Source organism: Artemia sp. Qi Xiang Cuo, chromosome 13, assembly GCF_049724085.1.
Source record: "Artemia sp. Qi Xiang Cuo chromosome 13, ASM4972408v1, whole genome shotgun sequence".
NCBI lineage: Eukaryota > Metazoa > Arthropoda > Branchiopoda > Anostraca > Artemiidae > Artemia > Artemia sp. Qi Xiang Cuo.
Window position 1 is genome coordinate 60579937 of NC_142806.1, and position 17454 is coordinate 60597390.

Sequence of the window (17454 nt, forward strand, 5' to 3'; positions counted from 1 at the left end):
TTTCTATGAGACATTTATTGCGCGGCCTAAGTAAAGAACTATATTGGCACAATGTATTATTTTTTTTGGTCGTAGACCAGGGCACTTCGTATCGAAGGAGTTTTCGTAGAAACTTCGAAAAGGGCTCATTCGATTGGAAATGGGAGTGGCTAGTGCCCTTTTTAATAGTCGAAAGTGATTGTAAGGCAACTAACACCCCTTTGACGCCTCACCATTTCTCCAAGCACATCCAATCAAAATTTTGAGATAGCCATTTTGTTCAGCGTAATGGATTTCCAGATAGAAATAATGTTTTTGACAAGGTTTGTAAGTTATGCCCTGGGGGCATATAAGATTTTTAGAGAAAGCGTTGTTGTAGAAACTTAAAAAAAAAACTCATTCGATAGGAAATTCAAAGGGCTAGTGCCCCCTCTCACGCCCACCATTCTCCCAAACACATTCTCCCAAATATTCATTTTGTTCAACGTAGTGGAAAGTTTTAGAAATAAGGTCTTTGAGGATGCTGGCCCCCTCAGAGCGCTCAGGGGAAAGGTTATAAGTTATGCCCTGGGGGCATATAAGGTTTTATAGAAAGCGCTGTTGTAGAAACTTCAAAAAAGCTCATTCGAGTGGAAATTGAAAGGGCTAGTGCCCTTTTTAATAGTCGAAAGTGATTGGAGGGCAGTTAACCCCCCTCTCACGCCCACCTTTCTGCCCAGACACATACAATCAAAATTTTGAGATAGGCATTTTTTTCAACATAGTTGAAAGTTCTGAAAAGTAGGTCTTTGAGGATGACAACCCCCACAGCCCTCAGGGCAAGGATTATAAGTTATGTCCTGGAGGCATATAAGGTTTTCATAGAAAGCGTTGTCGTAGAAACTTTAAAAGGGGCTCATTCGATTGGAAATTGAAATGGCTATTGCCCTTTTTAATAGTCGAAAGTGATTGGAGGGCGACTAACACCTCTTCCACGCCCACCATTTCCCAAACACATCCAGTCAAAATTTTGATATAGCCATTTTGTTCAACGCAGTTGAAAGGTCCGGAAATTATATCTTTGAGCTAGACAATCACCTCACAGTCTTCAGGGCAAGGGTTGTAAGTTATGCCCTGGGGTAGTTAAGGTTTTTATAGAAAGTGTTGTCGTAAAAACTTGAAAAAGGACTCATTTTATTGGAAATTCAAAGGGCTAGTGTCCTTTTTAATAGTTGAAAGTAATTGGAAGGCAACGAACCCCCCTCTAACGCCCACCATTCCCCCAAGCACGTACAATCAAAATTTTGAAATATCCAGTTTTTTTTATTAATTTCTGTTCGTTTTATATTGACATAATCTTTTTCAGGGAGAAAGACTGAGCCTCTTCTGAAGCTAAACAACCCTCCCTTCCATAAAAACCTTTAATACCCCCCTAGGTATAACTTACAACCCTAGCCCCTAATCTCGGGGTTTGTTTCACCCCCAAAAGCCTTGTTATATGATATTTAGACTATTTTGATAAGAATGGCTATATCAAAATTTCTATTAGACACATTCCGGGACAGATTTTTAGGGGGGGGGAAGGGTAGCTGCCCTCTGATCGCTTTAACTATGAAAAAGAGCACTAGAGCGTCTGATTACCAATCCAATGAGCCCGCTTTGAAGTTTATATGACCACACTTTCTATACAAACCCTATATGTCCCCAGGGCATAACTTACAACCCTTGTCCTGAGGGCTGTGGGGATTTTTTATCCTCAAAAACATAATTTCCAGACCTTTCTGATAGGCTTAACAAGATAGCTATATCAAAATTTTGATTGGAATGGTTTGGAAACATGATAGGCGTGGAGGGAGACATTTGCCCTCTGATCACTTTCGACTAATTAAAAAGGCACTAGTCCTCTTAATTTCCAATCGAATGATCCCCTTTTGAAGCTTCTACGATAAAACTTTCTATAAAAACGGTATATGCCCCAAGGGCATAACTTACGACACTTGTCCAGAGGGCTATGGGGGAGGATTGTCATCCTCAAAGACATGATTTCCAGACCTTTCAACTACGTTGAACAAAATGGCCATAACAAAATGCTGATCAGAAATGTTTGGGGCAATGATGGGCGTGGGGGGGAGGCGATTCTTCCCCTAGTTACTTTCGTCTACTAAAAATAGCAATAGCCCGCTCAATTTCAATTCGAAAGAGCCCTTTTTGAAGTTTTTATGACAACACTTTTTATTTGAGATTGTATGCCCCCAGGACACAACTTAAAACCTCAGCCCTAAGGAGTATGGGGGGTTATCATACTCAAAACCTAATTTCCGGACCCTTCAACTACGTTCAAAAAAATTGCTATATCAGAATGTTGATCAGAAGTGTTTGGGGACCTGATGCATATGGGGAGGGGGAGGGGGGGTGGCATTCACTCTCCGATCGCTTTTTACTATTAATAATGGCAATATCCCTCTCAATTCCCAATTAAATGAGTTCTTTTTGAAGTTTTTACGACAACGCTGGCAAAGACCTAATTTCCAAAACTTTCTACTACGTTGAACAAAATGCCGCTCTCAAAATTTTGATTGGATGTGTTTGGGGAAATGGTGGGCGTGAGAAGGGCGTTAGTTGCCCTCCAATAACTTTCGACTATTAAAATGGGCACTAGCGCTTTCAATTTATATTCGAATGAGTCCTTTTTGAAGTTTTTACGACAACTCTTTCAATAAAACCTCATATGCCCCCAGGGCATAACTTACAACCCTTGAGCTGAGGGCTGTGGGGGGAGTGTCACCCTCAAAGACATAATTTCCGGATTTTTCAACTACGTTTTACAAAATAGATATCTCAAAATTTTTATTGGATGTTTTTGGGGAAATGGTGGGCGTGGTAGGGGTGTTAGTTTTCCTCCAATCACTTTTGAGTATTAAAAAGGGCACTAACCCTTCGAAGTTTCGAAATTTCTATGAAAACGCTCTCTAAAAACCTTATATGCCCCCAGGGCTTAGCTTAACACCCTTGCCCTCAGGGGTGTGGTGTTATCATCCTCAAAGACTTAATATCCAGAACTTTCAACTACGTTAACAAAAATGGCTTTGTGAAAATTTTGATTGGATGTGTCTGGGGAAATGGCGGGCGTGTGAAGGGGGTTAGTTGCCCTCCGATCAGTTTCGAATAGCCAATTAAAAAGGGCACTAGCCCTTTCAATTTCCAATTGAATGAACCTTTTTTGAAGTTTCCACGACATTTTCTATAAAAAAAACTTATATACCCCCAGGGCATACCTTACAACCATTGCCTTGAAGGCTGGGGGGGGGGGGGTCGTCACCCTCAAAAGCCTAATTTCCAGAACTTTCGTCTACGTTGAACAAAATGTCTATCTCAAAATTTTGATTGGATGTGTTTGGGGAAATGGTGGGCGTGAGAGGGGGTTAGTTGCCCTCCAATTAATTCCAACTATTAAAAAGGGCACTAGCCCTTTCAATTTCCAACCGAGTGAGACCTTTTTGAAGTTTTTATGACAACGCTTTCTATAAAAACCTTGTATGTCGCCAGGGCATTGCCTACAAACCGTGCCCTGAAGTCTGTGGGGGGAGTGTCTTCCTTAAGGACATAATTTCCGGACCTTTCAACTACGTGTAACAAAATTGCTATCTCAAAATTTGATTGGATGTGTTTGGGGAAATGGTAGGTGTGAGGGGGGGGGGGGGTAGTTGCCCTCCAATCACTTTCAACGATTAAAAAGGCCACTAGCCCTTTGAATTTCCAATCGAATGAGCCCTTTTGAAGTTTTTATGGAAACACTTTCTATAAAACCTTATACGCCCCCAGGGCATAACTTACAACCCTTTCGCTTCTCCGATCGCTTTTGACTATTAATAATGGCAATATCCCTCTCAATTCCCAATTGAATGAGTTTTTTTTTGAAGTTTTTACGACAACGCTGGCAAAGACCTAATTTCCAAAACTTTCTACTACGTTGAACAAAATGCCGCTCTCAAAATTTTGATTGGATGTGTTTGGGGAAATGGTGGGCGTGAGAAGGGCGTTAGTTGCCCTCCAATAACTTTCGACTATTAAAATGGGCACTAGCGCTTTCAATTTCCATTCGAATGAGTCCTTTTTGAAGTTTCTACGACAACGCTTTCAATAAAACCTCATATGCCCCAAGGGCATAGCTTACAACCCTTGAGCTGAGGGCTGTGGGGGGAGTTTCACCCTCAAAGACATAATTTCCGGATTTTTCAACTACATTGAATAAAATAGATATCTCACAATTTTTATTGGATGTTTTTGGGGAAACGGTGGGCGTGGTAGGGGTGTTAGTTCCCCTCCAATCACTTTTGTGTATTAAAAAGGGCACTAACCCTTCGAAGTTTCGAAATTTCTATGAAAACGCTCTCTAAAAACCTTATATGCCCCCAGGGCTTGGCTTAACATCCTTGCCCTCAGGGGTGTGGTGTTATTATCCTCAAAGACTTAATATCCAGAACTTTCAACTACGTTGACAAAAATGGCTATGTCAAAATTTTGATTGGATGTGTCTGGGGAAATGGCGGGCGTGTGAAGGGGGTTAATTGCCCTTCAATCAGGTTCGACTAGCCTATTAAAAAGGGCACAAGCCCTATCAATTTACAATTGAATGAACCTTTTCTGAAGTTTCCACGACATTTTCTATAAAAAAAAACTTATATACCCCCAGGGCATACCTTACAACCATTGCCTTGAAGGGGGGTCGTCACCCTCAAAAACCTAATTTCCGGAACTTTCGTCTACGTTGAACAAAATGTCTATCTCTAAATTTTGATTGTATGTGTTTGGGGAAATCGTGGGCGTGAGAAGGGGTTTAGTTGCCCTCCAATTAATTCCAACTATTAAAACGTGCACTAGCCCTTTCAATTTTCATCCGAATTAGCCCTTTTTGAAGTTTTTACGACAATGCTTTCTATAAAAACCTTATAGGCCGCCAGGGCATAACTTACATCCCTTGCCCTGAGGGCTGTAGGGGGAGTGTCATCCTCAAAGACATAATTTCCAGACCTTTCAACTTCGTTGAACAAAATGTCTATCGCAAAATTTTGATTGGATGTGGTTGGGGAAATGGTAGGTGTGAGGGGGGGGGGGTAGTTGCCCTCCAATCACTTTCAACGATTAAAAAGGCCACTAGCCCTTTGAATTTTCAATCGAATGAGCCCTTTTGAAGTTTTTATGGAAACACTTTCTACAAAAAGCTTATACGCCCCCAGGGCATAAATTACAACCCTTGCCCTGAGGGGTTTGGGGGGATTGTCATCCTCAAGGACATGATTTCCAGAATTTTCAACTACAATGAACAAAATACCTATCTCAAAATGTTGATTGGATGTGATTGGGGAAATGGTGGGCGTGAGAGGGGGGTTAATTGCTATCCAATCACTTTCGAATATTAAAAAGAGCACTAGCCCTTTCAACTTCCAATCAAATGAGCTTTTTTTGAAGTTTCTATGACAACACTTTCTACAAAACCTTATATGCCCCCAGGGCATAACTTACAACCCTTGCTCTGAGGGCTTTGAGGGGGTCATTATCCTCAAAGACCTAATTTCCAAAAATTTCAGCTACGTTAAAAAAAAATGAATATTTCAAAATTTTTATTGCATATCATTGGGGGAACGGTGGGCGTGACAGGGGGGCTAGTTGCCTTCCAATTACTTTCAAATATTAAAAAGGGCACTAGCCCTTTGAATTTCCAATCGAGTGAGCCCTTTTTGAAGTTTTTACGACAACGCTTTCTATAAAAACCTTAAATGCCCCCTGGGCATAACTTACAACCCTTGCCCTGAAGACTGTGGAGGGAGTGTCCAGCTCAAAGATTTAATTTCCAGAACTTTCAACTGTGTTCAACAAAATGGCTATCCCAAAATTTGGACTGGATGTGTTTGGGGAAATGGTGGACATGGAAGGGGTCTTAATTGCCCTCCAATCACTTTCAACTATTAAAAAGGGCACTAGTCATTTCAATTTCCAATCGAATGAGCCCCTTTTGAAGTTTCTACGATAACGCTTTGTCATCCTCAAAGATCTAATTTTCAGAACTTTCAACTATGTTGAACAAAATGTCTATCTCAAAATTTTGATTAGATGTGTTTGGAGAAAAGGTGGGCGTGAGAGGGGGGTTAGCTGCTCTCCAATCACTTTCGACTAATAAAAAGGGCACTAGCCCCTTCAATTTCCACACAAATGAGGTTTTTTGAAGTTTCTACGACAGCGCTTTCTATAAAAGCATAATTTACAACCTAAAATCTTTTAAATGTTTTCACTTTTATAACTTTAAGAAATCAAAAATTAATAAGCATAGGGTCTAGAACCCTACTCAGATTAATATCTGCTCGTTTTGAGTTTAACTTATTTTAATTTCTGTTTGTTTTGGGTTTCATTTATATACTGATACTGATTTGTGGTAGTTGTATGCTTAGTAGATCATTTGGTTCTATTTTTGTTTAATTTTGGTTTAATGAGTTTCTTCACTTTTTTAAAAAAAAGTTTATTTTATGCAAAATGGTTTTTTGATTAATTGTAGAAAAAGCCAAGACAGAGAGTCCGAGTAATTGAGAGGCTAATGTTTAAATGGCTGCACGAGTAAATGGCGGGAGTAACTATGACTCTTATTGGACAAATACTTGTGTGTTAGTTTTTGGAAAGGCACGCCTGCCTAATGTCTCAGGCAGGTTGACCAAGAATTTAAAATTGGCATAGGACCGTTAGATTGCCTGGAATGAGAGGTGAACAAGGCACGCCCGCCTATGGTCTTAGGAAGGTTGACCAAGAATTTAGAGTTGAGACAGGTTCACTTTTCACGGTTTTCACTGTAATCTATGTTAATTCTTGTTTTGTTTTTTCTCTCTATTTTGTTTATTTTTCTCACTATTTCTTTGGATTGTGCAATTTAGCATATTGTATCAATTGTGTGTTATTACTGTTTTGTGACCTCCTACAAGTCATGCTTAAGAAGCCAAATTACTCTTTTAGTGCTTTTTAAAGTAGATTTCTTTTAGTGTGAATAAAATGGTTGAATAATTGATAAGTGGATGCCTTAATGTTTATTTAAATACTGAACTTATCCAATACCATAATATTTTACTATAAACAACAAAAGTACGAAGAACAAAAGGGAAATCTTTTTGTAAGACAGTGGAGATAATTTGAATGAATATTTCGGCCCTATGTCCAAGGGCCGTCCTCAGCAAGACAAAAATATATAAAAGAAAAAAGACTCACAAAAACATGCGACCAATAAAACCAAAAAATTGTAAATTATTTCAAAACAATCCTAGCATCATTACTTCAGCGAAGTTCAACCAGGACTGATAAAAAGTAAGGTAAAACAAGACGATTCAATGAAATGAAAGAAAATAAATTAAAAACATGTTCTTATTGCTAACCCAGCCTTTTTGGCAGCTAACCTCAAAGGTCTTTTTGTGACCGGGTCTGTGTTAATGTCAATTATTTTTTTAAAATATTTTGTAAGATAAATTTTTATTCAATGTGTGCATATAGCAGTTAGTGTATATTCAAACAAGTCACTATTTAAGTAAATATTATTATTAATATTAATTCTGATTTCAATTGATTATCGTACTAACTTATTTATGACTATGTCATTGCTAATAAGGGCAGATTAATCAAAAAGTATATTGTGGTTAGGATTTTCAAAAATATGGCTGCATAATGCAGAATCATATGAAACAGTGTAAATATTAGAATTTAAGGCTTTGACAATATCATCTTTATGTTGTTGTATGCGCTTTTCTAAATTCTGGTGTGTTCTACCTATATAATATTTGCCACAATCGCATGGTATTTGATAGACCCCTCTTTGGCGAGTAACTGGGGTTTTATCTTTACCAGAATTTAGAAAATTTATGATTCTAAAATTATTTGTGAATACTACATGCAGATTATTTTTTTGTGCAAACTTTTTTAAGATTTGTAGTGATTTTTGGGATATAGGGGAGGTAGATTATATTTAAGGGCTTGTCAGACATCTCACTTGGTAAGCTATCATTAATTTTACGGGAATGTCTTTTCAGTCTACAGTTAATTACATTATTAATAAATATCATAGGATACCCATTTCCAAAAAGTATGTCCTTGATAAAGTTTAATTCTGCTGTGATGTGGGAATCAGAACAAATATTTAGGGCGCGATCGACGAGGGATATTACGACTGCTCTTTTAACTTGAGGGGGGTGGTTTGATGTAAAATGCAAATATCTATTATTTTGTGTTGGTTTTCTATAAATAGTAAAATTGAGTTTATCAAGGCTACGAATAACTAACACATCCAGGAATGGGATTTTATTTGCGATTTCAATTTCTAAGGTAAACTGTAAATTTCTATCATATGTATTAAGGTGATCTAAAAAACCCTTAAGCTCATTTTCCACATAGTTCCAGAGTGAAATTACGTCATCCATGTACCGTCACCAAAAAATATGTCTAAAAAAATACGAATCTAATGCCCAATTTTCAATATTTTCCACATAAATATTCGCCAGTAACCCAGAGAGGGGAGCGCCCATCGCTAAGCCCTTAATTTGCTGGTAATTATCAGTCCTGGTTGAACTTCGCTGAAGTAATGATGCTAGGATTGTTTTGAAAGAATTTCCACTTTTTTGGTTTTATTGGTCGCATGTTGTTGTGAGTCTTTTTTCTTTTATATATTTTTGTCTTGCTGAGGACGGCCCTTGGACATAGGGCCGAAATATTCATTCAAATTATCTCCACTGTCTTACAAAAAGATTTCCCTTTTGTTCTTCGTACTTTTGTGGTTTGTGATGGAAAGGCAGTGTGGTCTTCGTCGCTATTTTTTATTTTACTATAATTCCGAATATTTCTCCCTACACCCCTGTTTCTCTTTCCATGGAGCTTTTCGGGGGGGGGGGGGGTTGATATATTTTATTGTTGAATAAATTAACTTATAAAACGATAGTGAGTAAACTGTCAGGGTGAATATCCCGATTGGCTGGCTAATTCTAATTCTGATAATTAAGTTCAATTTCGTTCAAGTCCAAACGGGAATACTAGCTAAATGAGATTGGGATTTAACTTATTTCCAAAATTAGTGTTAGCTGAACCTTAATGCTGGTAAAATCTTGTTGCTGATGCTGGATATCAAAAATTAGTGTTAGCTGAACTTTGGTGCTGGTGCTGGATTTCAAAATTAGTGTTAGCTTAACCTTGGTGCTGGCAGAATCTTGGTGTTAGTACGGGATTTCCAAAATTAGCGTTAGCTGAGCCTAGGTGCCTTGTGAGTGGGCCTCTAAGGAGCTTAAAGATATTATCAAATCTGATTATCCAGATCGACGCCTCAAATATAAGTAACATTGGGTTTATTTAAAAAAAAAAATATATACATCATCGATTCCCTGAAGCAATGCTTGTGCGGGATAAAACCCTCCTAATAAATCAAAAAAACAAAAAACCAAAAAAAAAACAAAGAAAAAAAGAAAAAAAAACAAAAACAAAAAAACAAAAAAAAAGAAATAGAGAAAAAAAAAAAAAAAAAAATTAGAGCTCAACTTACCGGACTCGAAAACCAACGAACCTCCAAACAACACCCAACAAAATTATAATAACTATAATCATATTCAGCTGCAACTAAGCCCTCCTCAAAAACAAAACTTAAGTGGCGTGGAATAATCCATTCAAAATATACACATCAAAACAATGGTTCTTTAGCGACTTACGAAAATCCTGCAAACCCCCAACATTCCTCAAATCCTCTGGCAAACTCTCCCTAACTAACGGAACAACATGGCGAATTGAAAACCTAGACCTAGACGTGACCATAGCTGGTCTTCGCACCAACTGAGAAGATCGTGTCAAATGATCGTGAGTAGTAGACGCAAGACTAAACATTCCTGAAAAACATGATGGTAACTCCGAAGCTAAATATTTAAACATAAACAGAGCATTATAGAATGCACATATTCCTGCCAACGGTAGAATTTTATACTCGCTGTAAAGATGCCTCACCGATACAGATAGGTCAATTTGATTACCATAAAGAACTTTAATTGCCATATTCTGTGTTACGCAGAGCGGATGAAGGTGAGTTACGAATGTTTTCGACCAAACCATACAACAGTAAATGAGATATGGGTGAACCATAGAAAAATACAACATTCTCAGAATTTCACACGGAAAAAGATACCTAAGTTTACCCATAATACCAATATTACGAGACAATTTGCTTTTAACAGATGCAATATGGTCTTTAAAACTAAGGCTTTCATCAATTATAACACCAAGGTATCTAGTACTAGTAGATCTTACAATAGTATGGTGCCCTACTTCTATATTATTAATCCATGGATAATGTCCAGTAATTCTACCATAAATCACAAAATTCGACGTATTATGATTCAGTTTCAATTTATATAACCGCATCCAGTTTTCAATCGAAGAAATTCCTTGTTTCAACACCTAGTCATCAGCTCATTCTCAGTTCTAGCCGCTATAGTGAATTAGGCATCATCAGCAAAACATGATAGAATTCACTTATTACCGTAATTATCAAGGTCTAAAGAACAAGACACATTACTTGAAGCTCTACAAAGGTCATTTATATAAACCAAAAACAACAAAGGGCCCAAAACGGAACCCTGAGGTACTCCAATCGAAATATATTCAATTTTAGACGTAACTCCATCCATCACGACACGCTGAGTCCTTCCACTAAGAAAACTAACTATCAGATTTAAAAAATCAACACGTATACCACTACTATATAGCTTTTGAACTAGTATATCATGATCAACAGAGTCAAATTCTTTAGTAATATCCAAAAATATCGAAGCTATCTTCAGACCCTTGTCTAAAGCATCATTAATAAAAGTTGTTAAAAACAAAACTCCATGCTCTGTAGAATGATGACTCCTAAACCCAAACTGACTAGAACTAAAAAATTGTCTTTTTTCGAAAAAACTTACCATCCTACTATGAATCAACTTTTCAAACACTCTAGAAATAAATGGCAGTAAAGAAATCGGTCTATAATCACTAAAGCAATTCTTATCCCCTCCTTTAAATATCGGGATAACATTCGCGCACTTTAGACAATCGGGAAATATTCCAGCTTTTAAACAATTATTTATCAGTCCTAAAAAATGACTAGATATAACAGGTAAAATCGACTTCAAACATACAATAACATACAATACAATATTGTACACATTGAACATACAATATTTTGTATGTTCTGATTTGTTGAATCTGACGAACCTATCTCTACACAGGTATTCATTATAGATTATATTAGCGCCCTTAGGAAATCTGTGTTTGAAAGTACACTTCTTTGTAAAAAGCTCACCTTTCTACTTCTAAAAATTGCTTTGAGGTTTTAAAGTGCGTGTATTTATTGTAGCATAACTCGACATAGGAATTCTCTCATGAAATGGGTCCAAAGACTCCTCCCTGAAAAGTTGTAAAATGGTGCTATAAAAAACATTTTCCAATATATTCTTCCCCTAAGGGTCTGACCTGTGTGCATTTATACTGGGTAAGCCCAAGGAAAAAAGTCCAGCTGCAAAAATATTTCGTAATTTTTGTGTTTTTGTCTTTTCACAGATATGATTGCTATACCTGATTTTGTTTCTGGAGCAATGGAGCATTGGGGTCTGATAACCTACCGAGAAACAGCTCTTCTCTATAATAATCTTACAAATTCCCCATCGAACAAGCAAAGGGTGGCGACTGTAATTGCCCATGAACTTGCCCATCAATGGTTTGGAAACTTGAGTGAGCCAATTTCTTTTTTTTCTTATTTTATGATGATGTGATTAAATTCAATTTTAAAATATTAGAATTAGAGAATTATCCGGTCAGGGGTGCCAGAAACGGGGATGAATATCAGCCAGTGCAAAGGAAATTCTATTTTAAATATTAGAATTAGAGAATTATCCGGCCAGGGGCGCCAGAAACGGGGATGAATATCAGCCAGTGGAAAGGAAATAATGAAAAAAAAATATTTCGGAAAAGACCTTATTTGTCAGTTTCGGTGCGGTTTGTTTCTAAATGTTAGTTTTTGTTTAGTTTATACATTTTTTCCCTCCCCTTTTTTCATATTTTGAAGCTATCGGATAGATTTTATAGTTTGACAAGTAAAGCAGCAAAAAAAACAAACAAACAATATTAAAACAAAAATTGTAGAAAAGAAAGACTAACCATAAAAGAAAATATCGACTTTATCTATGATAAAGCCTTAATGGGTAAAAAGTATCGTAGAAAGCTTATGAGCTTTAAAGAAACGGTAAAGTCGGAATATCGGTGCAATGTCACTTTTTTGGATGCACCATCTTATACCAGGTATTTGGTAACGTTGCTACCATTATTAGCATAATTTATTAGACGTAGTGACTTTTTTGCAAGTTCAAACTACTACAAATTATTATAGAATACTACACAAACTACTACAAAAATTCAATTTTGCATAGTTTTTAATACACATATAAAATATATAAATATATATATGATATATATATATATATATATATATATATATATATATATATATATATATATATATATATATATATATATATATATATATATATATATATATATATATATATATATATATATATATATATATATATATATATATATATATATATATATATATATATATATATATATATATATATATATATATATATATATATATATATATATATATATATATATATATTTATATATTTTATATATATATTACAAACTTTATATATATAATTATATTTATATATACTGTATATTATAATTATATATATATTACAAATATTTATGTATATATATATATAATTATCCTGAAATTTTCTAATAATGCAGCAAAAGTAAATTTTGCATTATTTTTGTGTAGCCTGCGTGTCTATATCTTTCATTATCTTTTGTTTATAGTAAGATTTTCGCAATTCATAGTAAACATTCTAAGAATTGTTTGTCAGGTGTCTTTTATTTGCTTAGTTTAGAAAAAATCAATGTACTTTAGTCGTAAAATATCCTGAGCTATTAAATAATTGTGTATTTGTTAAAGATTAAATAAGATATTGAATTGATAGGTCCGGGAATTAAGGAATATTTAGATAGATAGCTATGTAAACAATTGCATTCCATCTTAAATTAGAATTAAAATAGATGAATAAATTTTTTTTGTATATTTTTGGGTGGAAATTTTATGTATTTATTGCTCGCTATTACATAGATTATTTACATGCATTAATGCAAAACAAACTTTTAATTTAAATTGAAGCTAGGAACAGGAGCCAGGATATGCATGAGGGGGAGGGGAGGATCTATTTCTAATGACAAGATAACCTCTCCTCTGACACGCCGTGACAATTGTTGAGAATTAGTTGGAGTAGGTCTACTCACCCCTTTAACGACTCCTGTCACCCTGATGTGATGTATGGATTGCAAACTACGAACACTACAAACTACGAAGCTTATCCTTTTTGATGTTTTTATTTTTAATTTTTTTTTTATTGGATTTTGTCTCGCTTTTTTCAATTTTGGCTTTTAGGCTTTCTATTTAGGCTTTCTTTTCTTGAATAGTCATTTTAATTCATGTTCATTGATGACTGGTTGTGTTCTGCTACTTGCTACCTGTGAAATGAATTTTCATTTCTTAATAAATCCAGTATATTCTTAATACTGAAAGCTCGACAACAACAATGTCGACCAAGGAGTATGGGAAACTTAAATGAGTGGAAGATTATTTTAGCGTCGAAAATCAAGCGTTTGGCATCGTCTTGCACCATTTACCACCATCTAGCGCTTGGCAGCTTTTTTGACCCGAACCTTCTGTGTACTTACCTTTCCAGGTACTTTAAACATGTCAGGAAGTTGAAGTCCTTTGCTTTGGACCGGGTTTGCCGACAGAACCAAATGCGAGAATTAAGATTTTTCTTCTTGCAGATCTGTGACCTCTTAAAAATAGGAATTGGCAAGACTTTGACTAAGAATGCGTCCTCCACAATCTCCTTGTACATCACACTATATTAATTAAAAAGGAACCTCAATCGTTTGGAAGGCTAGGAGTTTAGATGGAAAGTTTAGTGAGGGGTTAAAAGCCAATCCACCTACGGAATTCTTCTTGTGGGCGTGAGTACTATAAAAATGTTTGAAAAGGGTGATGGAGAACCAAGAAGCTTAGTTGTAGTATACTACTATCTGGTAAAATTTAAAATACTAAAGTCAGCCCCCTCAGCAAAGTGTAGGGCTCACTGAAAGATTAATTATTTCAACTCTTATGGTGTTCATTTTTTTTCTATACCTGTGGGTTGCGCTCTCGATCCGTGCTGAGGGCAGCACCGGAAGGGGGGTTTTACTAGGGCGGTACCTCTGTCAATTGATAACAAAGGTGTCCTAAGGCGAGATCAGGGAGGACAGAAACCTCCCGTAGAGCAAAAGGGCAAATGCTGTCTTAATCCCAACTTTCAGAACAAGTACGAACTGTGAAAGCACGGCCTATCAATCCTTTTGGCTTTAAGTTTCAAGCTAGAGGTGTCAGAAAAATTACCACAGGGATAACTGGCTTGTGGGGGTCAAGCGTTCATAGCGACATCGCTCTTTGATCCTTCGATGTCGGCTCTTCTTAGCGAACCAGTATTCGCCTAGTGTAGGATTGTTCACCCACTTACAGGGAGCGTGAGCTGGGTTTAGACCGTCGTGAGACAGGTTAGTTTTACCCTACAGACGTTCAAAGCCGTTGCTACCTGCGAATCCTGCGAAGTACGAGAGGAACCGCAGGTTCGGACATTTGATTTTGCGTGGTTGAATGGCCAATGATGCGAGGCTACGTCCGTGTGATTATACCTGAAAGCCCTGAAGGTAGAATCTGTGCTCGAGTTTGCAACGGTACTGTGGGTTTGGACTCGCTGGTGGCTAAACATAACCTGGTCCTTTAGCTTTTAGCAATCGGTGCTAGTGCTTTGGAGCCAAGATTCGGTGGTTGCTTGCCCTCTGGAAATTGTGACAGGGCAGCTTCACAATCCAATAAATCAAATTATCCATAAGGTCAAATGCCAAAATTACTTGTAGACGACTTGGGTACCGGCCGGGGTGTTGTAAACGTTAGAGCGGTAATTTACTCTGCGATCTGCTGAAACTAAGCCTACGACCGGGGGATTTGTCTTTCAAGCGGGCAAGTCCTCCAAATTCCCTTGAATGAATTCAGTGGCGGTCGTGACGAGCGTGCAGAGAGTATAGGGTGAGATAAAGGACGGTAAATACAGGGGGTCAACCAGGCCACATTTTTCTACACATTTTATGAGTAGGGTTTTAGATTGACTCGACAAGAGTGCCAAGACTAGGCAAATCACTGGGAATCTCTTGACATGGGCAGTGAACGGGAATAAAAATGTATTATCCCGTTCACTGTCTGTGTGTGAATAAAGCCTGGACAGTAATGTTGATCTCTTTTGGCGACATATGCGGGAAGGGTAAAAAGATTTGTAGGGTAACTTAAAAGGGTAAGTTCAACCCCCTTTAGCAAATTGAAGGCCTCACTGAAAGATTAATTATTTCAGTTCTTATGGTGTTGATTTTTTTCCCCCTTTTTTTCTTTTTTCATACAAAAACAATACGTAGTTTTGTACGATTTGGAACGTGTGCTCGGATGTTAGAAAAAACATCCCTCTTTTCCTGTTAGTAATCTATGTTTGTGTGTCGGATTATAATTTAAGAAATTGGATATGCCAGCTTTAGCTTATCATAGAAATTCTCAAAAATTTTGGGTAGATTTTGTATTATTTCTACGCGAACCCGCTTTTGTTTATTTTCGTCAAACTGCCCGCTTTTCTAAAGATACACAAATGAAATGTCTAAAGTTTACCTCAAGTTGCACTTATAGTTTCTAAGGAACGAGATCTTGTTTGCTGCTCCCTTCTCAGGCGTGATAAATGAAATTTGTGATTATCCAAAGCTTTAAGATTGAAAAAGATTTAGGATTATGGCGGGTTCCCGTGTCCACCTGCAATTTATTGTGAAGGAAGGCACTCAAATGCCTTTTGTTATTCATCCAAACATTTTTAATCGAAAAACACTCAAAGCTTGTGCAAATATTGTGTTTTCTGATAGAGCAATCCAACAGTTTACAACTATTGCTGAAGCAAGCAGGCTATTTTTTTTTTTCTTAAATGCTTTTGAAGAGTTTTTTTTCTGGAATCCCCTCTAGTTCATATGCTAGATAAAAAGTTAGAAGATTAAGGACTGTACTAGCAATATTGCGGCATAAAAATAACTTCGATATATGCTGTTTAGAAGGATACTGTTCCATGTTAAAGCTGTTTTATCAATTCCCCACTCGTCCCCCGACAAAGGTATCGGACTGAGTCTGTCTGGACAAAGCTAAGCGTATCTACAGTAATTAGAGTCCCATCCTTATCCGACTCCCAGGTAATTTTTACCAGACCCATCTTTTAAGAGAGGCGTTGGTTTGTATCCATTATGTTTTACCATGGGCGTAGCCAGGACCACGTTTTGGAGAAGAGTTGGGATGGTCAATTAATATATATATTTTCTGTATTTTATATTCTCGGCATATCTCTCTCTCTCTCTTTTTGATCGTTATTTATTTGGACTATTTTCGGTTGCTAAAAGTAGAATATTCAAATTATTGTAGACTTATTAAACATCTTTAATGATATTTTTTCGATTGTTTTAGAACTTAACTTGCACCTTACATAACCTAACATTCTATTCATATGCGTTACTTGCCGTGCATGTTTCCCTACCTCTTGATAATTACTAAGATTTAAAAATCTGTAATATATCTAATTATTTAAATATTAAAATCTATTAGATTTAAAAACCTCAAGGATCTATTCTTTCTTTCTCTCGATTCTCTGTATCTCTCTGTATTTACTATATCCTATACTCTCTGTATCTCTCTTTATTCTCTGTTCAATCTATTCGCTTTAAGCATCGTTTACTTCGACAATATTCTGTTGCTAAAAAAGAATATTCAAATTATTTAAATTTATAATTTTTTCCCCTAAATATTTGAATCTTGTTTTTTCTCTAGTGACAATCAAGTGGTGGGATGACCTTTGGCTAAATGAAGGCTTTGCCAGCTATATGGAGTACAAGGGAGTTATAGTAGCCGAACCCGACTGGGATATGGTAATTCATATTTTTTTAATTTTTTGCTCAAACGTGAAACTTCACCCTAAGCGAATTTCACCCCTTTAAAAACACCCCAGAATTATCTCTTCCTCTTGTTTTGTCAGCAGTATACCTCAGGAGACATATTATCCCACTCCTCAAGGTTTTAAATATGAAATAACACTTTTAATTTAAAGACGCCCTAAAAAGTTTAAAACTTCAAAATTTCTGGTGCTAAATTTCTTATGTATGGCTAATTATTTAGTGAAGATTAATTTTTGCTTAATCAAAATTCTACGGTTTTAATGTCTTTTTATCCGAAGTGCCAAGTTTCATTTTCTCGAGGGAATGGGAAAAGTAATT

At 36.4% G+C, this 17454-nt stretch overlaps 1 protein-coding gene and 1 pseudogene across 1 annotated transcript in view; both read left to right on the plus strand.

Annotated features, from left to right (window-relative positions):
* Window positions 1-17454, plus strand: part of LOC148945499 (glutamyl aminopeptidase-like) — a 146255-nt gene that overhangs the window by 54806 nt on the left and 73995 nt on the right. The window contains exons 4-5 of the mRNA XM_089099323.1: window positions 11560-11730; window positions 17012-17109. Of these exons, the coding sequence (XP_088955449.1) occupies window positions 11560-11730; window positions 17012-17109 (269 nt within the window). The remainder of the gene's footprint in view (window positions 1-11559; window positions 11731-17011; window positions 17110-17454) is intronic.
* LOC148945501 (large subunit ribosomal RNA) lies at window positions 14112-15117 on the plus strand (annotated as a pseudogene).